This window comes from Suillus subalutaceus (genome assembly GCF_016647625.1).
Source record: "Suillus subalutaceus strain FC151 chromosome Unknown DFJ58scaffold_19, whole genome shotgun sequence".
Classification (NCBI taxonomy): Eukaryota; Fungi; Basidiomycota; class Agaricomycetes; order Boletales; family Suillaceae; genus Suillus; species Suillus subalutaceus.
The window spans coordinates 396,680-423,497 of NW_024540268.1; the positions used below are offsets into that span (position 1 = coordinate 396,680).

Sequence of the window (26,818 nt, forward strand, 5' to 3'; positions counted from 1 at the left end):
TTCAGACTCATCAAGCAGATCTGCGACTACGTCCAGTGGGCGAACCGGTTTTTTGAAGAATTAATATAAATTTGTTGTTCGACGGCATCACTAGTCATTCCGCGAGTTTCGTTCGCATCGTACTCCTCAGACCGTGCGTTTGGCAGTTTTAACATGCATGTACAACTTATGCGCGCTTAGATTGGTCCTCGCATGGCCTTACGGATTTCCTTTCCGCAAACGTGTTTAGCGTGTGCGATGTACTTGTGAGCTGGAGAATTTACAACGTCTAGAAACACTAAGCCATGGACAGACCTCCGCAACTGCGCGACTCTCCGAACGCTACTCGTACACCCTTCCAGCAAATCTTCCAGAGTCTTGTAATACAAGCCCTGCTTCACCACCAAATATCGTCAGGATCCACTCCAATATCTCCCGATTTCGCAGCCATCCGGTAGGATCTTGGGCACATCCTTCACTATGCACCAATACAACCACATTCTCCTTCAACGCAACCTCGAGTTCTTTTGTCCATAGCGCCTTCTCTCAGAGTAAATATAACGTTTGGTATTGGTTTTTGTTGCCCTCGGTCGTCATAAATGATGTGCCGGATGAAAAGACCGGAAGTGCAGTCTCGAGGTCATCTCTGACGGTGTTCGTTTGGATCTGTGCAAGTATGGATGCCCGGGAAGCTAGCACGGATGATGTTCTCGAACTCGAGGCCGTCATGATGGTGCGTGCATAGATTATCGCAAATCAATTTTGTCCAGATATCGTTAAATGGTTTCCTGATCGAAAAATCAGGGTGGTTGTTTCGTGATGTTGATGGGTTTGCTTGCAGGCAGCAGCTCAGGAATCCGCCGTTTCTATGTGATTGAGCTTCACTGACCGAAGAAACCATACATGCAGCCATTGGATATTGATCTGCTGGCTTGAAACAAACCATTGCTTACAGTGTGTGGGTCAAACTTCAAACGACCCCCACGGAGGAACCTGAAGAGTATTCTCAGAAGTACTGAATCAGAAGTACTCAAGCATACCTACCAGATTTTCACGATTAATCTCTGCTAAACTCCTTTAGGTTATGATTTTAACGTCTTTCACCTAAAGTATGAGAAAGAGGGCACTGACCCCCAGCCTGTACGCTATTGGAGGGTCCTTCGATTCCTACTAGACGCGCAGCTATTTTCCGTTCCCTCGTTTTGGAGTCAGGGAATGGCACAACCCGCTACAATCATATGATTTTCCCCTACTCCCTAACTGGAGTACGGCTCTCGTTCTTGAGCAGCGCACCACTTCCAGCACTGGCGAACGTCGTGTGACCTATCACCGCTAAAAACACACAATTTCAGGATCTTCTACGATCGCACCTGCTTAAGCTTGTTCTCGCGCAGGATATCTGTGTCCACCACGCTCATCACGACATGCGTTTGGAGGCGTTGTGTGACTCGGCGGAGATGTTGCCATTACTAGTATGTAACTCAACTTGTTGGTGTGTACGCGGGACTTCTGCAGTGTCTTCCATTTTACAAACACGAAATATATGTATCTGTTACCTATAGAGTAGACATGGACAGGCTGTTCATGTAGGGACAACTATCTACCATATGTAAGAACGAAACGTGCGTGCTGCACTTGAGCTCTTCTGAGCGCTAGCGCCCGGTATTTTCACAAAGTATGCAATAAACGACGTTAGGTATATGCTCGAGGGGTGAGATAACTATCATGGAATGTTAAACGACGGGAGAGATCGTCGTAAATGACTGGTAGATCAAGGATGACCGTCGGTATATTCAGGAGACGCACAACAGATGAAGAGCCAGAAGCGAGTCCAACGTGCAGGATATTTAATCGTTACGTGAGGAGGAGTGCTCGAAGTTGTATTACTGACGACGGGAGGCACAGTAGAGACGGCAGCATGCGATTGCGAAGATGATTGAGCTTGAGCCGTGCCGCTGGATTGCTGCGTGACGGTGCTATTGGGAGGGCGTGAGCTTTCTGCAGTAGCGTTTATCCGGATTGCCTTCAGGAGCGGCCTCCGTCGCTCTCTTGCACAAGCGTTTCTCTACGTGATGTGAGATAGAGTTCGAAGGAGAAAATGATATCAGGAGGGATTGAACATTCGAGAAGGATAAGTGACATACACGTTTCCCCTTGGCATACGGGACGTCAACTGCTGCTGAGGGACGCTCGTGTAGCTCGATATCTGCGCCGCTTTGTCTGGCAAAGAGACGGTTTCGAACCCGATGGAAAGGGCGAGGTCGGGATGGCGTATCGTGTGTATCGGGGTGTATGGGGCGGAATAAGATAAAAAACGGCTAAGAAGAGTGCTTCTATGCGATGGTGATGATAGAGAGTGGGGGCCAGACAACTAAGAGTATTGTGATGAAAACAGTATTGGATGAGACATAATTAACGACGTACGTGAGCACGATTTGATGTGTCGTCGAAAAAACCACGGGGTACCTGAGGGGAGATCTTGATTGGCTGACGGACAGGACGCCGTGTAGCATCAGCCTATGTAGAATGCATCAGCTGCGAGAAGTACTGTTGATGAAAGTGTCACGTACAGCGAGTAGCGACTTGTCGGGCTTGTCCAAAAGAAGGTCGTCAAGGCCAGCTTCTTTTAATATAGCAGAAACATTCCATGTATACGCGTTCTTGTCATAGCAGCCAGTGGCTAGTAGTTTTCCATCTGCCGAAAAGGACACGCAGTCCACGAAAACGTATGGTGAAGGGGTGAACTGATGGACTGGTTGTTGTCAAGATTCCATAATCGTGCAGTGTAGTCCAAAGATGCGCTTGCGAGGATGCGGCCATTCGGAGATATTGCAATGTCATAGACTTGGTTGGTGTGCCCATCGAGCACAGCGATCTGCTTCCACGTTGTTGTATTCCATGTCCTAATCGATCGATCGCTTGACCCGGAGATAAGCGTTTTTCCATCTGGGGTCCAAGCCAGGCACAACACTGTGCTGGTGTGTCCTTTGAGAGTGGCGACAAGTTTGCCTGTCTTCTCATCCCAGATTTTGATCGAATCCTCGTATGATCCAGGAATTAGGGTGTTGTAATCCAGCAGTTGCAAACATGGTCATGTCTGGTGAGTAGATGACTGTGGTCATGTATTCGTGCCCAGTTTCAATTGGACCAAGGATTTTCTCTCCCTTCTCCACGTTCCACTCACTTACAGTTCTATCCTGAGACCCCACTCACCACTCGCTGACCATCTCGACTCCAGCACACAGACCTCACTATTTCTCTGTGTCCCATCCATTTCGCGATAACTTTGCCTGTGTCGATGTCCCACAACTTCACTCCACCGTCCACACTCCCGCCGCTAACCACTTTTCTTCCCGTCCGGAGACAACGCCATGGTCAACAATTCGCTATCTCCGTCCCGCCAGTCGTCTCCTATCTGTTTCCCGCTCTTCAAGTTCCATACTCGCAACGAGCCGTCTCTTGAACAAGTCATCATCCGCTGTCCGTCTGGTAGATGTATGGCGCGCTGGACCAAACCGGTGTGTCCTTCAAATTTCTGGCGGTGCTTTATCGTTGATGTCTCCTGCCTTCCTTCGATGGATGAAGACATGGTCATCTATTGGGCGTAGCTCCATCACAGCTTTCATCCAACAAAGTCCATCACTTACGACGATATTCTTGGCAGGTCTCGACGTCTTCACACCAAAACACAATGGGCGTATAGGTCAAGAGCGCACTGGAAGTCTGGTACGTTTTACATGTGACATCCTCCTGTTCAACTCCGCAGCTTATAGCATATGCTGTGCAGCGGAAGCGCCCAAGCCTCAATTGTGGCTACGAGTCGCATTCCATCATTCACAATTTTGATCCCCGTTTTACTGCCTGGCCAATGTATCATATACTGAATTGCGCCCTAGATCATACATCCGCCTCTACCTAGTCAACTCGATACACATCTCGTGCGCAAGGGGTACATTTCACCGTATCTCTCACTACACGGGAAACTATCCAGAACTTTGACAATCACTGATACTAACCACCATGTTTTCCACCCCTCTTTTGTTGGTACCCCAGCCAACACCAACTTGAACTCGTATACCTGTCATCCATTGTAGCGTTGCACAGCACCGACCCCTACTATTGGTTGGTATCTACTTTACCATACTGTGGGAGGCGGAATTCATGCGATTATAACATTGTCCTCATGAGGCCTGAAAGTGAATTGCCTGACCCAACTTTACTCCGCTATCTTCGTTAACATAGAACCAACAGTGTAAAACTGTCTCTCCCCACTCAACTGCTCCTCAAATGTGCTCGTCATCCCGCCGATGCTCATACCCATCTGGTGTAAGACATGCATTATCGTGTTTGTCAGTAGACGAAAACTCACCCTGGACTCCTAATGACTGAAACCAGCCACGCGTTCTATCTTTCTCGTAAATATCGGCATAAATTCACTATGCACGAATCTGGTGGTATGGCCTTCGTGGAGGATTGCAACAACTTCGAATGTAGTCAAGAGATGTCTATCCCAAGAAGGCGTCGTAGCTTCTAAACAGTCCGGATCACTGGGGGGTGATGTCCATATGCCTGGAGACAACACCCTCAATTGCAGGATGCGATACCCTGAAACTGCTTATTAAGTGGGTCTTTTAGTTGGATCACAACAAAGATGGGTCCTCGGTCGATGGAAAATCTAACGATGTACTCATTCTTGTAATAGGCACAGTGGCCGAGTCGTCACCGGTCACCTCTCGTTGCGTTATCTGCGCAACTGAAATACATCGTCATCAGCGTTAAACAATACATTGTAAAACATATACCTATCCCAGTTCCATCCGATCTCCGTCTCATCGTCATCCGTTCTCTCGATGTTAACAAGCCTACTGTTGAGGTTGATGACTTCAAAGGCGGCGTTGCAGGATCACGACATGCGTTTGGAGGCGTTGTGTGACTCAACGGAGATGTTATCATTACTAACATGTAGCTCAACTTGATAGTATGCACATGGGACTACGCAGTGTCTCACATTTTTACAAACACGAGATGCATCCATCTGTTACCTATAGAGTAGACAAGGACAAGCTGTTCATGTAGGGACAGCTATCTACCATATGTAAGAACGAAACGTGCGTGCTGCACTTGAGCTGCACTTGAAGTATGCAATAAACGACGTTAGGTATGTGTTCGAGGGGTGAGATAACTGTATCACGGAATGTTAAATGACGGGAGAGATCGTGGTAAATGACCGGTAGATTAAGGACGACCATCGGTATACTCAGGAGACGCACAACAGATGAAGAGCCAGAAGCGAGTCCAACGTGCAGGGTATTTTATCGTTACGTGAGGAGTAGTACTCGAAGTTGTATTACCGACGACGGGAGATACGGTAGAGACGGCAGCATGCGATTGCAAAGATGATTGGGCTTGAGCCGTGCCGTTGGATTGCTGAGGGACGGTGCTATTGGGAGGGCGTGAGCTTCCTGCAGTAGCGTTTATCCGGATTGGCTTCAGGAGCGGCCTCCGTCGCTCTCTTGCTGAAGCGTTTCTCTACGTGATGTGAGATAGAGTTCGAAGGAGAAAATGATATCAGGAGGGATTGAACATTCGAGAAGGATAAGTGACATACACGTTTCCCCTTGGCATACGGGACGTCAACTGCTGAGGGACGCTCGTGTAGCTCGATATCTGCGTTGCTTGGTCTGGCAAAGAGACGATTTCGAACCCGATGGAAAGGGCGAGGTCGGGATGGCGTATCATGTGCATCGGGGTGTATGGGGCGGAATAAAGATAAAAAACGGCTACGAAGGGTGCTTCTATGCAATGGTGATGATAGAGAGTGGGGGCCAGACAACTGAGAGTATTGTGATGAAAACAGTAGTCGAGGAGACATAATTAACGACGTACGTGAGCACGATTTGGTGTGTCGTCGAAAAAACCACGGGTTATCTGAGGGGAGACCTTGATTGGCTGACAAACAGGACGCAGTGTAGCATCAGCCTATGTAGAATGCATCAGCTGCGAGAAGTACTGTTGATGAAAGTGTCACATACAGCGAGTAGCGACTTGTTGGGCTTGTCCAAAAGAAGGTCGTCAAGGCCAGCTTCTTTTGATATAGCAAAAACATCCCATGTATACGCGTTCTTGTCATAGCAGCCAGTGGCTAGTAGTTTTCCATCTGCCGAAAACGACACGCTGTTCACTGAGACTGCATGTTTGAGGGGCGAACTGATGAGCTGGCTGTTGTCGAGATTCCATAATTGCGCTGTGTTGAATGATGCGCTTGCGAGGATGCGGCCATTCGGAGATATTGCAATATCCCAGACATCACTGGTGTGCCCATGGAGCAGTGCGATCTGCTTCCAGTTTGAAGTATTCCATGTCCTAATCGATCCATCGGTTGACCCGGAGATAAGCGTTTTTCCATCCGGGGTCCAAGCCAGGCACCACACTGTGCCAGTGTGTCCTTTGAGACTGGCGGCAAGCTCGCCTGTCTTCCCATCCCAGATTTTGATCAAAGACTCGTACGATCCAGGAATTAGGGTGTCGTCAAATCCACCAGTTGCAAACATGGTCATGTCTGGCGAGTAGATGACTGTGAACACCATATTGTGCCCAGTCTTCATTGGACTGATGATAGTCTCTCCCTTCTCCACGTTCCACTCACTTACAGTCCCATCCTGAGACCCGCTCACCACTCGCTGACCATCTCGACTCCAGCACACAGACCTCACTGTTCCTGTGTGTCCCATCCATTTCGCGATAACTTTGCCTGTGTTGATGTCCCACAACTTTACTGCGCCATCCACACTCCCGCCGCTAACCGCTTTCTCCCCGTCCGGAGACAACGCCATGGTCCACAATTCACCATCACCGTCCCGCCAGTCGTCTCCTATCTGTTTCCCGCTCTTTAAGTTCCATACTCGCAACGAGCCGTCCAATGAACAAGTCATCATCCGCTGTCCGTCTGGCAGATGTATGGCGCGCTCGACCGATTGGGTGTGTCCTTCAAATTTCTGGCGGTGCTTTATCGTTGATGTCTCCTGCCTTCCGATGATGGATGAAGACATGATCATCTATTGGGCGCAGCTCCATCACAGCTTTCATCCAACAAGGTCTATCACTTACGACGATGTTTCTTAGCAGGTCTTGACACCAAAACACAATGGGCGTATATAGAGAGGGCTGCTCGATTCTAACAGTTCGAGTTCACCAGGGAACCGAACGCCGCTATACCTGTCCTAAACGGGACTTGTACCTAAACCTTACGGCGCGCAGTGCCAACATTTGGTGCAGCAAATTATCTACAAGCAGTCTTAAAGTACGTCCCAAACCTCACTAAACCTTGTCATTCACTTTCCTAACCCTCGACAGGCCTAACCCCTCAGCATTCCTGACCCTTTTCCTGACCTTTTCCATAGAGTATATCATATGTAGTATGTGCGTGAATATAATCTGATCATCTCTCACTCAAAAATAGAATCAATTGATTATACATTGCTACTTAATGAGGTTGAGATAAGAGTTGAGTCTGCTGAGGGTTAGAAATGACAAGGTTTAGGAGTCTTGCTGAAGTTTAGGACGTGCTTAAGGCTGCTTGTAGATAATTTGCTGCACCAAGTGTTGGCGCTGCGCGCCGTAAGTTTTAAGTACTCCTACATCCAGGGCACGAGGTCAAGATTCGCCCGAGAAATGAAACTACATAGGCCTATCACTCTGTTTTCTTCCAACTCAGGATCGGCGACCCATGGGACGCACCTCTTGTGAGTGGTGATAACAAGGTTCGTCACCGTGAATCATTGCGCCAGATGGACAGGTATACGCGCTTCATGTTTCAACTTGAAATACAGGGTATGGCGCTTGCACGATTCCATGTACGTTGCAGCTATATCTGTCGAACGCGAGCTCATTTTGTACGTTCGTCCCCTGGTTCTGGAGCACAGGTCATCCTTGTCAAGGTGAGTTACTCACTTACAATTACGTCTCATTGACCATTGTAGGTCATGGTTGGCCTTACCTAATCCTGTTGTGAGGACCTCTTGTGTATGACGTCGCGAGTCCGATGCATGAAAATCTTGGCGCCATGGAGGTTTAAGATATTCCTAACTGCTCACAAGCCGCTCGAGTACCAAGGCAACGGAGGTCAACAGCTATAAGAAATAACTCATGATTCATGAGCAGACTTATACTGCCAACCCGAAGGAGTTCAGAAATACTTAATACAAGTTCCTGTCCATTTCGGGTGCCGCAAAGCAAGGCTAACCGCCCTCAGTAGCTTCTGCTTCCAATATCTCCTTCTCTAAGCGCGCACGCTCAGCTTCACGCATGCGGAGGAGCGTCAACGATTCGTAGTCCATCCCCGCCTTCACAGTAGGAGGTGGCGGTGGTGCCACATCATCAAAAGCAGGCTTACCAAACAGAAAAATTAGTGATTTGAATAAATTGACCGAGTCAACCAGACCTACAAAACTCGAGGGAAACGAATTGAACGTCGTCCCCTCCGGAGCAGTCTTTGTTGGGAGCAATTCAACCCGCTTGGCTGCGGAACCTCCGAGTTCTCCACGTTCGCGAAGCCAGCCCAGTATCGGAGGTTCAGATCCGCCTGCCCATGCCACTTCCATGCCCCGATCTTTCAGCGATTCAGCGCTCGATACCACAGCAAATGCAGCACCCAACTGATTGAAAGGCACCAGCGCGGTCACTATCATCTCGCCAGTCCACGAGTCCCTTCGACTTTTTCGACTTCTTGGCTTTCTGCGACATCACCACCATCCCTTCATCAATCTCACCATACCGTCGAAGGTGGGCAGCGAGTGCAAATGCTGTGGAAAGCGCAGGATGTGATGACAGAGCATATTTGACACGGATCGTGGTATCCAAATCGCCAGGAGGCGGTGGAGCGAGGGAGTCTTCTTCAACAGTTCCGTTCGACCTCGCACATCGACGTTCCAATTCCTGCAGCTCGAGCTCCTTCTCCCTCTCCTCCCGCATTCGTCGCCCCTCCTCGCGAATCCTCGAGTTTTCGCTCTCCCTCGCAGTCCTCTCCTTCTCCTTGGCCATTCGCGCCTTCTTGAACTCTTGCTCCCGCTCCTCCAGCTCAGAGACCATCGCCCTACGCTTATTATCATAAGATGCGAAACGCTGCTTCTTGGCAGCTTGCAAACGGAGTTGTGCATCGAGCGCGAGACGGCGGAGCGGATCGAGGAGGAGGGTGGAGGCGGTTGTCAATGCATGAAATTTCTGAGCTACATCCATGTGTTAGCTATATTTTTAACGAAGCTAGGTACGCACCTGCATTAGGGTCATTTCTGTTCTGCAACACCAGTGTCGATTTCAATTAGTCTCGGACTCTCGTCGATCTTGGGATGAATAGACGTACTCTGTCTGGGTGGACTTTTAGTGAGCGGGTTCGATAGGCTGTCCTAATTTCGGCTTCGGTAGCCTCCTGTAAGATCCCAAGCAGCTCATATGGGTTTTGTTCTGGGTCTTCCGGCGTTTTGGGTGGCATGGATGTTGAACGCCCAATAATTGGACTAACGGAACATTACATAATCAGATGTGCTCAAACTTAATGTTAACGTATGTAGACAAGGCTGCTCCTGCAGACTCTCATCTCTTTACAGCAGTAATGAAGAGTAAACTATATTCGCCGTCTCTCTTTCTTCATTCGTGGGTGACCACAAAGTTCGAATATCGCGTCGATCTCGGGCTCTTGACAGCGGGCAAATCCATCTGTGCGAAGGTTAATCGAGACGTTACAGTACGAATACGCGCCATCATCTCAGAAACAAATGCTGAGCCAAAATGGAGCATGAAAGGGGCTCCAGCGGAGCGTGTACATGGCGTCGACACCCGCTCCAATTGGGCATGCATGACTGCCACCGAAGCGCATATTGTCCTGGCGCCACCAGGAACAACATAGACGAGGAGATACTGCATTGGCATTTCAGCCCAGTAAAGACCGTAGGAAAGACCACGGTGATATGCGACGAAATGGCCGTGATAGTGTGCTGTCTCGGAGAAGACTGCGAGGAAAACGGTGACGATAGGAACCCCGCTCAGATATCGATGTCACTATGCTCACCTGTAGCAATGCGATACGCGTTTGAGTGACATCAGGCATTTTCCAGTATCTATCCATTTTCTTACGAGCAAGTTTCATCACGGTCGGAACTCCTCTTTCGTCTCGATTGTTCATGTGGCTATCGAGTTTGTCCATGACTGCATAGACGCTGGCCGAGTTGCGCGAAAAAGAGTGTCAGCGAGCGAGGCCGTGTCATTGGCAGTAGACTGATTAACCATAATGATGGATTTATTCCATCATTATGGTTAATCAGAGTCTGTATACCTCACTTTATACTGTTGAATCACCAAGTTGTAATCAGCAATAGTAATGTGTCTCCGAGACGGAAGAATATGAACTAGTAGGAATATTGAAGCAGCGAGAAATAGGATCGAAGCAGTGGGTCACTGTTGCAGTCAACGACCTCCGAAAAACAAGGTAGTGAGCGGCGAATCTTTGTTATGTCCAACATGTAACACCGCGGAGAAGATTCGGAGATGGTGCGGCTATATACCCGTGAGTACATCGTACTGACATGTATGCGATCACGGGTACATGGCACATCTCTACACGTGCGTACCCGTACCCGCCTGACCGGGACCACCCGCGGTGTGGCCCATACCCGTGCTATACCCTATCAATGATGTGGCAGCCTGAGTAGAGTACATTAAGTCAGAATGTAAACTCAACTGTGCTCCTCCCCTGTAATGCGATTGAATGAAATATGGAGCATTGCTTAGACAGAAAAAAGAAGGTCCTGGGATGCCCGGACTCGGAGGGCCTTTGCGAATCTACAGAGATACGTATAATGGCCCGCAGTGGTTTAGTGTTAGATTAGGTTTTTGGCGTGGTTGGAGTCCGGCACTATATGGGTTGAAATTCGATGCATGGACATGGCCGTGCAGTGACTAGTGGAGGATATGGCTAGCGGAGTTATATACGTTGTCGGAAATTCCCATAGGTGCCTTGCAAGGCTTCTAAATTGAGACGTCATTTAACTGCATTGCATCCGTGATGGAAGACTTTTCCAAGGAAGCGTGACCTATTGAAAGCGTATTGAAAGCGAAGTGACCTATTCATAGCATATTGGAAGGAAAGTGACCTTCTTTTGGTAACTTGCCAGGGAAACAACTGTGTCTTGCAAGCGGCTTACACTATCAAGGTCAGATTTCAATCTCATACCACCTATCTTCCATCCATCGATGATTTCTTCCTGAACGATTCCTTTGCTTATTTCATCTGTCTATACTGTTTCTATTTACCATCAATGGCTCCCCAAAGATCCACAGGAGGGCGCAAATACACCTGCTCTTCGGTATCATCTCTCAAGGTTGCTTGTCAGTATTGTAATGAACTGTACACATCCCGAGGCCTCAAATCACACGAACAAAGCTGCTTGCGACGGAAGGAAAAGAAGAAAGAGGATAGAGAGTTTTCACGGGCCGCAGCCAGGTCAATTTTGAAGGAAGGAAAACACAGTACGTCTCAATGTCGTCTAAATTACCTTCAATCACTGATTATATTCAAAATCATCAACTTTGATTCATCAGAACATCGCAGCAATAAAGGGCGCACTCATGAGGCTGCCCGAGATACCACACTAGTCATTCAAGAGGCTGGTTCAGCAGCTGATTCTCCATCCGCAGCGGATTCACATTACCATTATGATGACGCAGGTTTTGAAGGCCTCGATGATGTGCAAAGTGTCGGGAAAGACACACGGCTACGTATGTAATATTCTTTCTGTTTTGTTTTGACTCTATCTCAACATGATTCAGGTTCTGATTCTGATATCAGCATGGGTAATAACATTCCTGCTCCAATTTCAGTAGCCACAGCAACTACCTCAGATCGTCTCGACACATTCAAGACCGAATATCACCCTCACAGTGGTCACGCTCCAATCATCGAGAGCTTTTCTGTTTACGGGACCAATAAGCCGGAGACGACACAATCACCTGTCATCGATGACGAGCCATGGCAGCCTTTCAGCTGTCGTGCAGACTTCGAGTTTGCTGAACTCGCCCACCGAGCTGCCTTGAGCAAAGACCAAACTAATGAACTACTCAAGTTCATCTGGAGAGTTGCGGATGGTCGCACGAACTTTACTTTCAAAACTCACAATGACGTGTCAGCTGCATGGACGAGGGCATCCAGCCAACTGACTCCTGTAAGAGCGATAGCATAATGTCACATTTGCATATATATATGACCATATTGTAACAGTTTGAAAGACATGTTGTACCTGTTGAGTATAAGAAGGAAAACATCGAGTATGAAGTATATTCACGACCACTATGGGACTGGGCATTGGACCTCTTGGATAACCCCTTGCTAGCACCCGCAGTTCGTTTGGGATGCCCAGCGACTGTACAAACATGACGGAACTGATTTTGAACGCTTCTTCCATGAGCCATGGACAGGAGACCGCTGGTGGGACTTACAAGTGAGCTTTTCATTTTTCTTATGACGTTGTGACTAATTAAAGTGTACAATCAAGACATCTTTGCCCCATAATGGTGCGCCATTCGCATTTATACTGTATGCTGACAAAACGCACCTTTCGTCGGCCGGTGCTGTCAAGGCATACCCAGTAATCGCACGCTGCGGGAATCTGCCTGTTGAAATCAGGAATGTTGATGGTCCTGGAGGAGGACGCTTAGTGGGTTGGTTGCCAATAGTAAGTCTTTGCGATACTTGAAGACATCAATTCACACTTAATCATTTTGCCCTTGTGGCAGGTTCCTGCAGACTCAGACGAGGATGGCAAGCTGTCCTATACGAATTTAAAGAAGGTCGTATGGCACAAATCATTCACGATTCTCCTTGAAACCCTCAGTCTCATCTCCAAAACTGGCTTCGCGCACCAATGCTATGATGGAATTCTACGCTGGTTATTTCCACTAATACTGATTTTATCTGCTGATTACGAAGAGCAGTACGTGATTAGTAGTTTCACATTGTTTCTGTTACTCACTACGTTATCAGGTGTGTGATGGCCCTGATACGAGGGTTCAACTCTGCATGTCCTTGCCCTATTTGCCTTGTCCCGAAGGACAAGCTCACCGACCATTCTACAATATACCCTACCCGCGTCATTGATGATGCACAAGCTTGCGTCCGATTGAGGAACATGGACCGTACCGCTGGTGAGGGCAGGCACTAAAAAAGCAGAGTCTAAGGCCTGTCGATGTGAGTGATTCATTCAACTTTCTCGCTCTCAAAACTAAATGGTCTCATAACCGTCAGAACTCTTTGTGGATTGTTGAACGGTCCAGCCCGCATGACGCACTCTCGCAAGATACCTTGCACACTTACGACAGTGGTTTGTTTGGCGATCACATGTTCGAGGAAGTCAAGGCCCACCTGAAAACACTGGGACGTACTGCTGAGAAGACGACTGATGACCAGTGAGTCTCTTTACATCCTTATTTCATCCTCGTCTTGTATTTTGTTCATTCTATAGGTTCACTGCGTTTCTGCGATGGCAAAACCTAAACCACTTCGACCACGTTACAAACATCAGTTTTTCCGATGGCAACAAGTTCCTGGATATATCTAAGGTACGTTTTCGAGTGCTATATCATATTGAAGCTATAACTGACATATTTCTTGTGGTTTTGATAGCAAATATTGTATACAACACAGAACGTGCTCACACGCAAAGATGACGAAGCTGGTTATGCACTTCTAAGGTGCATAGCCAGCTATCTCCATGCCTACATGTATATAACATTTGACGTTCACACAGAAAGCACTATTGCAGCTGGGGAGGCCGAGATTCTCGTTTTCCAGAAGTGCTTAGATGTAAGTCCTAGTATCTAGACCAACTTATGCGCTACTTGACACTAATACTTCAAACAGCAATATATCGAAGTTCTTGGTGACGAAGCGACAAAAAACTGGAATTTTCCGAAGGTGCACTCAATGAGGCACATATTTTCTGACATTAGGGCAAAAGGAGCTGCGCGAAACTTTAGTACGCGGCCAAACGAGAAGCATCATGGGCCGATCAAGAGGGCCTATAAACTGCAAACAAATGGCAAAGATATCGCAAACCAGGTATGTTTGATCACACTTCACATTAACTGACTCGTTGACTACCCCTGCTATCTAGATACTCAGGCTTGACCACACAACCTTCGTCTCTGTAGTCCTCCACAACCACATCGATCATTTCGATGATGAACGACGCAAGGCCATACTTTCGGAGAGAGAGCTTGAGACAGAGGACCTGAATGATCGGTCTTTTGGCGGACATATTCACCTTGGCGCTCCTCAGTCCGCAATAACCTTTGCACAGCTTGAAAACGACAATGTGTCCAACCGTGCCTTTGGGCAGTTCCGCAAAAAGCTCTCGACCTTCCTTAATCACGCTCTACCTGCATACAATATACCATTACCTGATGGCAAAACGTGGCTGACGCTTTCAGCACAAGATACGGTCAGTAACTCCATATTTCACTCCCACGAGTCGCCGTTGTTCACAAACATGTCTCCAGGTTCAAGAACACCAATATCTCAAAGTCAATTACGAGTCTGTTGTGGACTGGAAGCTTACTACCGACCACCTGCGCTGCAACCCGAGCTTTCATGGCCGTGAACGACGTGACTGTGCCCTTGTTCGCACCCAGGACAAAGATGGGAATAATAAGAACATTTTTGTTTGCATTTTATTCATGTTCAAGCAATCAATTGGCAGTCAAACATTGGATCTCGCCCTAGTTCAACCTATGGATGCTCCAACAGGCCCACAACACGCTATAGATCAAGATTTGCGACTGAGACGTCTTCGTGCCCGACCACTCGCTTCGACGGAGTTTATTACGCTTCACTCGGTTATTCGTGGTGCATTACTTGTTCCAGACTTCGCTAGTACAAGGGGCGACTTTTTTCTCGTTGATTATGTGGACTCCGACATGTTCCTTCGTTCGCAGAGATATATGTTCTAATTATGGTATGTTCAACATTTACATTTATGACTATTGCAATAACAAGCCAGGATATGAGCAGCACTCTCCTTTGTATCTCACCTGTATCACCCATTTCACCTTCACCTCTATCACACAGCACTCTCCCATCCCATCCGCATCATCCATTTCACCTTCACATCTACCAAGACCGCTCTCCATAGCTCATTACTGGACTTCCCATCTCATCTGCATCATCCATTTCACCTTCACCTCTATCTCACAGTGCTCTCCCATCTATCTGCATCATCCATTTCACCTTCACCTCTAACATACAGCGCTCCCCTGTCCCATCTGTATCATCCATTTCACCTTCACCTCTACCAAGAGCGCTCTACATAGCTCGTCTCATCACTGGACTCTCCATCTTCTCTGTATCATCCATTTCACCTTCACTTCTACCAAGAGCACTCTACATAGCTCATCTTGTCACTGGACTCTCCATCTCCTCCATATCATCCATTTCACCTTCACCTCTATCACACGGCGCTCTGAGACTCCCATCCCATCTGTATCATCAATTTCACCTTCACCCTCTATCCAACGGCTTTCTCATCTTACTATACCCTAGGACTCTATTATTGTGCCTTGGATTCTGTTTTTTGTTCGCCTCCGCAACTCATATATGTACTGACCAAACTCCAATTGTATTACCATCTTCAACGTAATAAGGATGCCCTGTCGACGTCGCATGCTTCGTATTACATGGTGTGTCCCCATTAAGTAGTAGGTCCATTCTAATGCCACAGCTAATATCACTCATGTTCAGGTTTTGTATGTGTTGCAACATGTGGTACCCTCAAGGCCTAAATGTCTGTATCAGCGGTAAGCGAATTTTGACTGATATAATCACGATGTATCACTGACACTAATAATCCTAGTCTCCCCAGCTCTATCCTGAGTTCAACTCGAAGTCGTCTGCCATCATGCCATCAGCACACCGTTGCGCAGCAACTATAGAGTCGAGCTCGGGCACTGATCCAGAGTTCTCGTCGGATTCTGATTCAGACGACTCGGACGCAGAGCTCATCCAGGTCTGCGCTGCGCTTGCTCCTGCACCTCCAGATGCGACATCTCAAGAGCTGCGCAAGGTAAGTCATTGTATTGCTAGAAAGTTCACATTTCTTACCACAGATTATTACTACTAGGCCCTCGAGATCTCGCAGAGACTATTGCTCGACTTGCATGGTAAATGCCGTGAGGCTATAAAGAAGAATGCACTCCTTGAGGCTGCAGTACCTAAAGGCCGCAAGCGTCGTAACCTTACTTCGAATGATCTTGCGATGGCGGCCAAGGAAGACACCATACGAGCTCTTGGGAGGAAATACTCGATAACCCACTGCCTTTGGATCAACATTGAACTTTTCCCGCTGTCAGCTCGCACCTGTCCAGACATCGACCTCAATAGCAAGGAGCGTTGGCTTACAGGAGTCTTGATGGAGGATGGTGTGAGGGCCGAGCTCTTCAAGTTCATTCCTGAAGAAGAACGTGAATTGATGAGCTATCAAAACTTCGGATCTCAGGTATGCCTATCCATTCTTACATTCCAATCATTTAATGACAATCAATGTAATAGTTTGGTAGGGGTGTCAGCAACGCTCGTTCTGAAATGGCATCTGACGTCAAATCATGCGCAAGTGCAATCTTTGGTCTCAACGCAAGCATCTTCATACGAGGCTACAAACGAAATGAAGACCCTAACTGTCGCCCTCTTCTACTGAGTCCCCATGGAGAGTACACAAAGTTCGCACCTGTGCTTTTTCCTAGACCTGATAATCCAGTACCGCATCAGTTGTTGAAAACTGCAAAGCTCGTGCAGGTACATCTCTTTTTGCTCGATACTTCAATATGGGCTAACACACTCATATATGATTATAGGTCTTGAAAGTATCGCTCTTCGACAAGTCGTCATTGGCACCTACAGGCGCTGCATCTTCTAGGACAAAAGCCAAGATCTGGAAATTGCGAGCTATAACGCCAGGTATGATTGCTGCTGCTGCTGTCGTGGTGAGTCCAAATCAGTTTTGTGTGGTTGTTAGAGTCGTGACTTATTCTCATACAAGGCAATCTTCCTACTCTCTGGTGATGCAGAACTCACTGAAATTGGTGACACTACAAAGATTCCATACCGCGAATACCACAACTTCTACCGTCAGCGTTTACTGACTGGAGGTGCCTGGGCGCACCAGGTCATCACATTCTTCAATGATGCCCTTTTCTCAGGAACTTCGTCTTATGTTCCCCCTTCTACTGCTCTCAATGATGACGGACTGGGTCACACATGGGAAGAAGACTTCAATCGCGCAATAGAAGATGAACTAGAAGAACCGGTTGTTGATGACGGCACACCACCAATCCCGTCACGACATGCTAATGACAATACTAATAGCGGTAATGTCCAAGTCAATGAGCTACTACCTGTGTCTCACCATACTTCAGCTCCCTCAATTCCAGCTCCCTCAATTTTGGCTCCCCCCTCAAGCTGTTGCAGCTCCCCCTATTGCAGCTCCCCCTGTAGTAACAGCTCCTCCTGTCATCAATATGGCTCGAAGTTCAGAATCTATCACTACTGCAATGGATGAACTCAATCTTAGGCATCAGGATCTTGCTGAATCTGACCTTCCTGCTCCAACTAAAGCACGCGCAAAACCAAAGGCACGGCGCAAAGGCAAGACAACTGCGGAGGGTGAAGATGAAGCTGTTGTTGTAAGGCGGTCAGGCCGGAAGGGCAAATGAAGCATCCTCACCGCTCTATCACCAAAATTAGCTTACATTAGTACAGACTTTCTATCAAACTACATGCTTTTGTCGACTGTGTATGGACTTCAAATGTGATTTCAACGACGTGTCTGATGACAGAAGGAACTTCCATTAATGGATATATTAATACAAGGCCAAACAAATGTTGAAGTTTGTCTTCACTTAGGCTTGCAACACTTTGCTTCAACCACAATCATCTCTCGTTTGTCTTAGAATTCCATCTCCAGAATCTCTCTAGCTTCTCTCCAATTTAATAAAACTCCTCAGTGGTAGCGACACCCCTAGCCACCCAACAATCAGCATGACATCTGAACCTGACATTGAGGTGCATTTGAATTGTTGAACTCTTCAGCCAAGCTTAGTACTGACATTATGCATATTGATAGCTTGCCTCATTGGCCCATCGACAAAGCAATGAATCACTATTCACCATCAGATGTCTCTCATCTACATCCTCCGCCACTGCCACTCCCATTTCCTCGAACAAACGGCACCAGGATGACTGGGGAGTCCTATCAATAGCCGGTACCGATTCCGTTTATGTACTTGATGCTGAAACGGTGCATATCATTCTCGCCGTGAATGCCCCGTGTCTCATGTCGGTCTATTAGAGGTGAGCTTGTCTATCTATTCACATTTATTGTACTTGACGTGATTTCTTCTGCAGGATTTAGAGCCGCTTTTGAAGGTTTTGACCTGGTGCAATGCCCCAGTAGAAGGTACAAAACATCAGAAATCGGTATTTAGTAATTTGTACAACTTGTAATTCAAATCGCTACCTTAAAAGAATCAGACCGTCCTTACAAGTCCTCGAAATGCTTGGAATGATATCATGTGACTTGCAATGACCTTCCAATGAGGGGTGTTTTCAGTTGTTTTCAAAATCGTGACCTTGCGTTGGAATGGTCTTGGGACCGTCTTGGAAGAATGTCTGTATCGCTTGCAAGCAGCTTCCATAATTTTCGGGATCCCTTGCAACCGGACCGCAATGCCACTGACAAATTGGGACCTTGCACGCTATTTTAAGATATGCCAACCAAAATTAGGAATTTCCGACAGTAGCATGAGCGGAACTTACCGAAATATATGACGGCGCCTCAGACTAGAGTAAAATTTAAATCTATCGCAGTAGAATATGAGAACCAATTGAGATTCTCAACAATCATATGGTACTGCATATGGTAGCTATGTACGTCTAAAAAATAACAGTATACCTGGGGACTTTCCCTTGGAATTTAGATCTCCTGGTATCTGATTTTGCGTTCCCCATGCATGGTATTTCTCTTTGTATCCATGGGACCCCTGAGTCGCTAGGAACATTTCAGGGATCGTCGCGTCACCTATCGTAGACCGGATACAACAACGAGTTGAAATTACACATCACCAGTTCTTCATCCGAGTGAGTTGTCACGTCAAGAGAACTTTGTCAGAGACAGCGCAATCCAAATCTGAGGTCTGCTGGCAAAGTGCTGGCAATGCAAACTTGAATGTCATCTGTTTGAAAGAGTATTTCAGGTGGACGCTGAGTTTCTGTGCGGGACATTATTCAGGGCATAAAAGCAAGCTATCTTCCTACTCCCCTTCAGATTTATTTTTGGGATCCCATATCACGTCTCACAAATAATGCGTCTCTCCTTCGTCCTCGCCGTTATTGCTGCTTTTAAGTTGACTAGTGTCTCCTGTCAGCGCTGACAGTGAATGTGCCGTCCTCTGCAACCACGATGATGATTGCTGCGATGAGAATGTATGCGCGCCAGTAGTAATAGACAGCGAAGTGAGCTATGAGTAGTTTTCGTCTAACTCCGTGACTCACCGGCCTGGTAGGGTGACGAATTGTGGGAGTGTCAGCCACTGAATCTACTGTGACAGTGAGTCGTGTTTCTGCTTTCGCATTGGTGCAGTGTGGTTGACGCCATGACCGTGACACGTGATTAGTCCGTTGCTGAACGCTCGTTTGTCACGATGAATAACTTCACCGTTCAAGAATACCTTAAATTAGAGGAACATCTCGAACACCTGGGTGACTGCATAAGATATGACTGAAGTACTTACGACGCATTGGTTTTCGTCTCATTGTACTATGCTTGCAGAATGTAATTTTCGCACCCGGCGTGCATTTCGTACTAATCCCTTCCCCACCGACATATTTCGTTGCACTGCGCTGCGCACATTGCGTTCACTTTGAGGTCCAGGCGATGTGGACGTGTATTTGGGTATGGGCCACTATCCAACGACTGGATTTCCTTTTGAAATTGAATCAGTCACTTGGCATCGGTCAGAGAAAGAAAAGACAACAAACAGTACAGCTCGAGTGTAAGTAGTCTGGTCACCTGCAGCCGTAGTAATTAGGCGAGCATTGATGAAATAAATGCTGTCGTCGGGCGGCGCTGTTCTACCACCGAATGTGAAAATAGAGGCAGGAAGATCACTGCTACTCTCCTCTGTCTCTGTAGCACAAATCCGTCCATTTTCCAAAAAAAAAACGTTTCTTGTCAAGTGAGTATGGAGTTGCGTTTTGGATTCCCACGATGCCATGGAAATCTTCGAGCTTAACACGCTCTCAATCGTGTATTGTCAGTGGAACATCTAGAGGAGATAATTAGACATGGCTAAATACTTAGAGCAAATAAATTGTTTATAATGACGTTAGGGGAGCAGTGGACGACGAGACCTTCGATTTATACCTTTTATACATTCTTGATGACGAAACAACAACCGTGAGGAACTCTCCTAGAGGATGCAAGTCCAGTGTACCGTTCCATTCTTTGCGCTCGGCTCAGACTGGGGTTGAACGAATGATTGTAAACACAGCACCTGGAGCATCGCAAGGAATTCTGGCGCCAATTCGGTACTCTTCCATTTCAGATCTTTGTGTTCGATGCAGAGGGGCTGAATGAATGGTCGTATAAGTACAGCCAGCCCTCGTGAATTCCGATTGTGAGAGAGCCTTCGGTTGCAAAGTGCGTGTTATTTTTTACCCCAGATTGTGGAGTTATACGGCCGGTGACTATACAATGTATCATGAGCACTCCGCGATATTGATTTCCAAGACAGCTTCGGATGCAGTGCGTCGCAGTTAAAAGGGCCCAAACGTCCGTGATAGCTAGAAGCCTGTCAGAGGTTGGACATAGAAGTGCATGGAACAAGTTACCCCACGTGGAGGCGTACAAAAGTCGGAGCTAGCTGAAGCCACTTCTTTGACAGCATTTCCAAGTTACGGGTTTCGAAGACCCAAATGTCAACACAAGATTAGGGACATGGATGCTTCATTTAAAATTTGTAATGAGATAGACGCTCACAAAACACAATAACATACCATCTTCAGCATAAGGGACCCGTGACTATTAAGGGGGAAAGTCAGGTGCAAGATAAGGCATCCACGATTCCGTGAAGCATATGGCGCATCCCCGCGTAAAAGATCAATCAAAATTCAGCGCGACATTGTGACCCAAATTGTGATCTAATTGTAACCAGTGAGGGAAATAAACGCCTATTTGATATACTATTACCCACAGTGCACGCCTCCGTCGTCGGTGAGGACAAGAATACAGTGATAGAACTAGGACGCACGTTCGAGGCGGTCTTCCGATTGCACTGCTTTGTTGCACTATCGTTGTCTCTTCCACGTGAGTGTAAAATTCGAAATTAGGTGCTAACATGAAGTCAAACCAATGAGCCTGAGATTCATGTCAAGACCGTAAGAGATGAAGGAGGAACGTGCAAGGAGACCACATGATGCAATGCCGTGAGCGTTTAAATTATTGGTGCCGGTATGTAATGACCTTTCATCACCTTGGTTCGTAATTCGGCCATAGCCCGACGAGACTCTGTTCTGAACGACGACAACATTCAACGAATCGAAATGTCATAGGTACGGTCACAATCGTGGAAAGAGTGAATCATTGATAAATTGGGATCTGCAGCCTCGAACGTTCTTTAGCTAGTTTTCACTCAGAGTCAGATCCCGAGGACCGGTCAAGCCGGGCTCCCACACAACAAACATCAAAATGTTCACAAGGCGCATCACCACCACTTCATGAATTTTGAGAGCCTATAAGTATCCTGGTGCGGATGAAATGTTGAACTTGCCCTCCCGTGCCTCCATCTTGACGTGACAAGTTCCAAGCATGATTGTGCCATCAATCTTCGCCCTTGCTGCCCTTGCCAGGACTGCATCAGCAGCAGTCACATCGACAGCTTTCACTACCCCAGCTCCTGCGTAAGAGTTCTAACCCTTGTTTATGAGACACCTCTGATTTCAGTCATGTAGACCAACTTCTGAATCATCCTTCTATGTCGGTCCTGCAAACAACACCATTACCAACACGCCCGTCGTTTCCGGAAAGGTGTTTGACCGCTTCATTCAGATCTGGTTGGAGAATACGGACTTTGCTTCGGCAGCCTCTCAGCCAGTCTTCCAGACCCTCGCTGCGCAGGGCATCACCTTGACCGGGTACTACGGCGTAACCCATCCAAGTGAACCAAACTACCTCGCCGCCGTTGGTGGCGACTTCTTCGGTCTGCCAGGTGACCTCTTGGAGTACATTCCCACCAACATATCCACTGTTGTGGACTTGCTCGATCAGAAGAACATTAGCTGGGCTACTTATCAGGAAAATATGCCCACGGATGGCTATGAACCATACAACTTTACCAATTCTGACGGTTACACCTACTACGTGCGCAAGCACAACCCATTGGTCATCTACGAATCCGTAGCGAACATCAGTACCAGATCGGCGCGTATTAGGAACTTCAACGACTTTGCTGTCGATGTACGCGTTCATTTAACTTGTGATCTCAAACTTGATGTATTCACCCTGGAACAGGTTGGTAACAATTCGCTTTCTCAGTGGATTTTCATCACCCCGAACCTCCGCGAGTATGCCCATTTTCCAATCATTGCCTTATGTAATATCTTACAAGGTCATGCAGTGACGCTCACGATACTAGTGTTGCATATGCTGCTGCCTGGCTCAACTATTGGCTCTTACCCTTGCTCAACGACACGAACTTCAACACCAATTCAACGCTCATCTTGCTCACCTTCGACGAGTGCGTTTCTTCCCATTGTACCATGCTTGTTGATCTTAAAGTCCTTGTTTGCAAAGAAACGAGACCTATACGATTGATAACAACGTATACAGCCTCCTCCTGGGTGGAGTCATCCCCGAGGCCATGAAGAATACCACCGATCCAACGTTCTATACACATTACTCGACGTAAGTATTGAAACTTAACGTAGGTGTTGGACTAACTAATCCACGAACAGACTTTCAACTGTCGAGAACAACTGGGACCTCGGTAACCTCGGTCGTGGGGACACCAACAAGACGTTGGCCAGTGCGTACCCTTTGCACCTTTTTGTACTGTATTCTGATTGTATTATCCAGATGTTTTCAACTTCGTTGCTGCGTCCACCTCATATCAGAACAACAACCTCACAGGTTCCTCTACCGACCTTCCCCAGCTCAACATCACTGGGACCATCCCAGGACCGTTGAACGTTGACTACTACGTCCCCTATTTAGCACCCAACACGAACGGTACTGGCGGTGGTAGTGGACCGACCTTTGTTGCTCCTAACGTCAACATGTCGCTGAACTCGGCCGATGCTCCCGCACCAGTCAATATATCTGCAGCTACAACCACTAGCTCTGCTGCTGGTTTGACGAGCAATGCAGGCAGCATGATTGCTGCAGTCGCTGTTGCTGCAGTCGCGGCAATGCTACTCTAGTGGACGTAGCTATGTAGTGTTGCAGTAAAGTTTATCCCATATTGTTATATCCGTTTTTTTGGTGTGGGTGGCAGAGTGCGTCGGGCAAATCGATACAGGACATTACCAACGTGCGAACAAGGTATCGTTGTACAAAATACATGATAGTTACCCTCAGGTCTGAATGCCAGACTTCGATCAGTTGTCAAGACCCATCCACACTCCAACGCGCCCCCAAGTTTTCTGACGCATTCTTGTCCAAGCTTCTCGTCTTGCCTGCACACAGTCTGAGCACCAGCCTTCTTCCTCGTCCCATTTGATGTCGATCAGGGCTTGAAGTCCGCACAAAGGGTCAAACTGATACTCCTCGTAGAGCCCAGAGTCGTGCACGCGTCTCTCCCAAGCGTCTTTCTTCGAAGACAAAGAAGGACATCCAGGGAGACGCGATGAAGTAGAGGACGATCCAAGGATATAAGCCCTCCCAGGTGTCCCAGAAGTCCCCTTTGTTCGGTTGGGGCATTTGAAGGAACGATCCACGCGCACCGCAACCTGTGACCAGGCCGAGATAAGATGCTCTCTCATGCGTTCCAAACGTCTTTCGTCTGCGCGACTGATTTCCTGGGATTCTTTTCCATCGTCGCCGTCCAACTCGCCGTCGCCGAGACCGTAGCCTGTTACCCGAACCATTTCATAGAAAGCCCTCTTCAAGACGCTTTCGACGCCACAGGTCCGCGCGAGAACCACGACTTCCGCTGCATTGGATTTACTTTCCGTGGTGAGATCCGCGAGAGAAGAGGACCAAGCATTTTCTAAGAGTTTCAAGGCGAACGCACGATACGTGTCGAAACCTAACCTGGTTGCTGCGCGAAGGATAGCAGCCAAGACTTGGAATGCAGGGGGGACGAAATAATAATCCCTGTAAGTTGTAGTAAATATCAAACAAAGATGGAAAGATGAAATCCTTACATCGGGTTCTTATCGAGCTGTAGTAATGCCTCGAGGTCTGTCGGCGTGGTGTTCGACAGGTGGTATACTATGCCATGTTCATCCCTTTCGACTACGACACTGTCGTCCATAAGCACATCTTGCTCATCCAAGAGGTTAGCAAAAAAAGTTGACTGATCAACGAGCCTAGAACGGTGGAGTTTGAAGAGCACGCCTCCAACCTCGAGGACGGTGTTGCCATCAAGGATCCAGAATTGTTCGTGTTTGTGCGGCACAGGTGCAGCTAGTTCCAACTTTGAACGCTTTGTGGGGCGGAGGTTCTCCCTTGGGATATCCTCTTTACCACTGTGAGATGATTCGATCGAAGCCCTTCTCTTTCCCTTGCCGTTATTCTTGTTCCTGTCCCCATCTTCATCGCCAGGAGTAGCGGAATGGGATAGAGTCGAAGAGCTACGAGGCTCAATCGGCAGAGCCCGTGGCTTCGCCTTGCAAGCCACAGGACGTGGACGTTTGGGCTGCGACAGTGAGGGGGAAGATGCGACATTATGAATCGCCATCGGCGACTTCGAGACATTCAAAGAGACAATGTCCTGTGAACGGATAGCAGAAACATGAGCAGAGCCTTGCGCCCGACCTTTCTCAAAGGTAGATTTCGCAGGCTGCGATGCCGAAGGACGCGTCTTTGCGAGCATCTGAGACACGGAAGGAAAGTCGGGCTCGGGAGAGGATTCCAGCTCTGCCTTTAGCGGCAAATCGCCCTTCAAGGAAAGATCAATACTCGGGTCCAAGGGAGTCATAGGGTCATACGATGGTAGGGGGAAAGGTTGAGATTGAGAAGGCGCGCAGGGAGGTGGTGAGGGAGATAGAGTACTCTTGAGGCTACATGGTGAACTCCCTTTTGATTTAGCTCTAGGCTCGTTGCTGTAGCCAGGCCTAGGAAACACTGGTAACGACCTTGCAGAATTAGTGTTTGCTGCTTCGATGTCGTTTTTCAGAGAAGCATGAGCTGAAGCGTTGTCTCCATGGTTGTTTTCAACCTTTTCGTCGCTGCCTTCAAGTTCGACACGTTTGTTTTCAGCCTCATCTTCATCTTCACTTTCACCTTCTTCGTCTTCGTCTTCGTCGTCTTCTTCGCCTTCATCGCCTTCCCCTTCCACTTCACCTCGGCCTTCACTTTCTTCGTCTCCACCTAGGTCCAAGTCGCCTTCGCGTACGGAGTAGCCTGTTTCACTGGCAGTGTAAGTCTTGTCATCTTCAGGTATATAATCTTCATCGTCCTCATCATCTTCATCATCATCGCTATCGTCATCAGGTCCCATTAAAAGGTCGGATGTCTGTGGTTCTCGATATTTCGCGTTGTTGTGAACATCTGCATATTTTCTGCTTTGATAGGATGACGACTGCACATGATCTTGTACTGACGAAGAATGGCCAACGAGACCAGACGCCGACGGCGATTTACCTGTGGCCATTTTTGTGTGTCGCGTTCAGCCCGGATGGTAGTGCAGAACTACTTAGATGCCGGTTATAACCGGCAAAACTAATATAGGCGCCCAGGCAGGCCCACAGCTTATATTACGGTTACGGCATCCCTAACGATGACTCATCAATATTTGTTGCCTCGTCATCCTCGCCATTGTATTTAACCACCTCAACCTCATCTAGAATAGCCAGTGGTATTATTCCTTTATCGATCCGACCCAACTCGTCATAACCAAAAGCATTTCCCTCGAGCACTTCAACTTCGTTAATGCTCTAGGAGCAAAGGCCTTGAACGGGCGATCGGAATTGATTGGAACGTTTTTCCACCAAGAAAGGCCGTCTGCTTGGCCGCTAGCCAATGGAGCTAGCAGTGACTGATTGTAAGCCTGTAGCTCATCTGAGAGTTTTTAATCTCGCATGCAGCTAAATGAAGGGGATCTCAAATGATATCTCTGAGGATGGGGAAACACTTTTATATTCTGCATATATTTATGAGCACGATTCTGATCGATTTGGCAGAATTGTTATTGCTGTCAGATGGCAGAAATTTCGGCAGAATTTGCAGGAGCGTGTTCAATCGATTACGACCATTGTATCCTAACCTGCCGGCAATCATTACCCAATCTCTCACTCATCGCTTCATCATTTGAACCTGCAGTGACCCTGCGCAGCGACGAGGATGAGAAGTTGACGCTCATTCCCGTGCATCTCATCAATGCTCGTACTCCTCGTCATTTTTCTCTCACTTACTCGTTGCTCCCTTAGTAGGCCGACCCTGCGCAGAAATAATGAGGTATCTTTCGAAAATTGCCAATACTCATTCTCAGTCTTGGCATGTGCTTGGTCAAAGATCCCTAGGTAGGAGGGATCCAGAAATTAATAGTGTCGAGCCAGCCTCCGACCGAGCAAGACTCGGCCATATCC

General features: G+C 47.6%; 7 protein-coding genes across 7 annotated transcripts; 4 read left to right on the top strand and 3 right to left on the bottom strand.

Annotated features, from left to right (window-relative positions):
- Window positions 1-284: 284 nt before the first annotated feature.
- On the top strand, window positions 285-1,592 carry DFJ58DRAFT_838650 (uncharacterized protein; the record flags this gene model as incomplete). The annotated part of the gene is made up of 7 exons (XM_041392468.1): window positions 285-433; window positions 517-712; window positions 750-849; window positions 935-991; window positions 1,061-1,119; window positions 1,332-1,451; window positions 1,542-1,592. 7 exons carry the CDS (start codon window positions 285-287, stop codon window positions 1,590-1,592), a joined length of 732 nt encoding a protein of 243 aa, XP_041247485.1.
- On the bottom strand, window positions 1,484-2,799 carry DFJ58DRAFT_743344 (uncharacterized protein; the record flags this gene model as incomplete). Its single annotated transcript, XM_041387257.1, has 5 exons — window positions 1,484-1,955; window positions 2,124-2,350; window positions 2,404-2,496; window positions 2,550-2,674; window positions 2,733-2,799. The coding sequence occupies 5 exons, from the start codon at window positions 2,797-2,799 to the stop codon at window positions 1,751-1,753; spliced, it is 717 nt and encodes a 238-aa protein (XP_041247486.1). The 3' UTR covers window positions 1,484-1,750.
- A 5,232-nt stretch (window positions 2,800-8,031) lies between these two features.
- On the bottom strand, window positions 8,032-9,451 carry DFJ58DRAFT_864754 (uncharacterized protein; the record flags this gene model as incomplete). The annotated part of the gene is given in 4 exon segments (XM_041394137.1): window positions 8,032-8,666; window positions 8,680-9,203; window positions 9,250-9,271; window positions 9,338-9,451. Coding segments are annotated over 4 exon segments (1,110 nt in total), but the record flags the coding sequence as incomplete, so codon positions are not given.
- Window positions 9,452-11,288: 1,837 nt separating this feature from the next.
- Window positions 11,289-14,973, top strand: DFJ58DRAFT_838652 (uncharacterized protein; the record flags this gene model as incomplete). The annotated part of the gene is given in 14 exon segments (XM_041392469.1): window positions 11,289-11,499; window positions 11,572-11,748; window positions 11,800-12,191; window positions 12,248-12,367; window positions 12,387-12,467; window positions 12,522-12,701; window positions 12,763-12,959; window positions 13,010-13,170; window positions 13,323-13,431; window positions 13,488-13,584; window positions 13,649-13,828; window positions 13,886-14,083; window positions 14,139-14,465; window positions 14,524-14,973. The coding sequence occupies 14 exon segments, from the start codon at window positions 11,289-11,291 to the stop codon at window positions 14,971-14,973; spliced, it is 2,880 nt and encodes a 959-aa protein (XP_041247488.1).
- Window positions 14,974-15,801: 828 nt separating this feature from the next.
- On the top strand, window positions 15,802-17,727 carry DFJ58DRAFT_838653 (uncharacterized protein; the record flags this gene model as incomplete). The annotated part of the gene is made up of 7 exons (XM_041392470.1): window positions 15,802-15,816; window positions 15,873-16,082; window positions 16,140-16,514; window positions 16,568-16,810; window positions 16,870-16,998; window positions 17,055-17,393; window positions 17,431-17,727. The coding sequence occupies 7 exons, from the start codon at window positions 15,802-15,804 to the stop codon at window positions 17,725-17,727; spliced, it is 1,608 nt and encodes a 535-aa protein (XP_041247489.1).
- A 3,823-nt stretch (window positions 17,728-21,550) lies between these two features.
- Window positions 21,551-23,577, top strand: DFJ58DRAFT_168076 (phosphoesterase family-domain-containing protein). Its single transcript, XM_041378997.1, has 8 exons — window positions 21,551-21,622; window positions 21,675-21,970; window positions 22,022-22,526; window positions 22,581-22,633; window positions 22,687-22,806; window positions 22,863-22,973; window positions 23,024-23,094; window positions 23,145-23,577. The coding sequence occupies exons 2-8, from the start codon at window positions 21,879-21,881 to the stop codon at window positions 23,486-23,488; spliced, it is 1,296 nt and encodes a 431-aa protein (XP_041247490.1). The 5' UTR covers window positions 21,551-21,622; window positions 21,675-21,878; the 3' UTR covers window positions 23,489-23,577.
- Window positions 23,578-23,665: 88 nt separating this feature from the next.
- Window positions 23,666-25,884, bottom strand: DFJ58DRAFT_838655 (uncharacterized protein; the record flags this gene model as incomplete). Its single annotated transcript, XM_041392471.1, has 2 exons — window positions 23,666-24,383; window positions 24,434-25,884. The coding sequence occupies 2 exons, from the start codon at window positions 25,882-25,884 to the stop codon at window positions 23,666-23,668; spliced, it is 2,169 nt and encodes a 722-aa protein (XP_041247491.1).
- Between the last annotated feature and the right edge of the window lie 934 nt (window positions 25,885-26,818).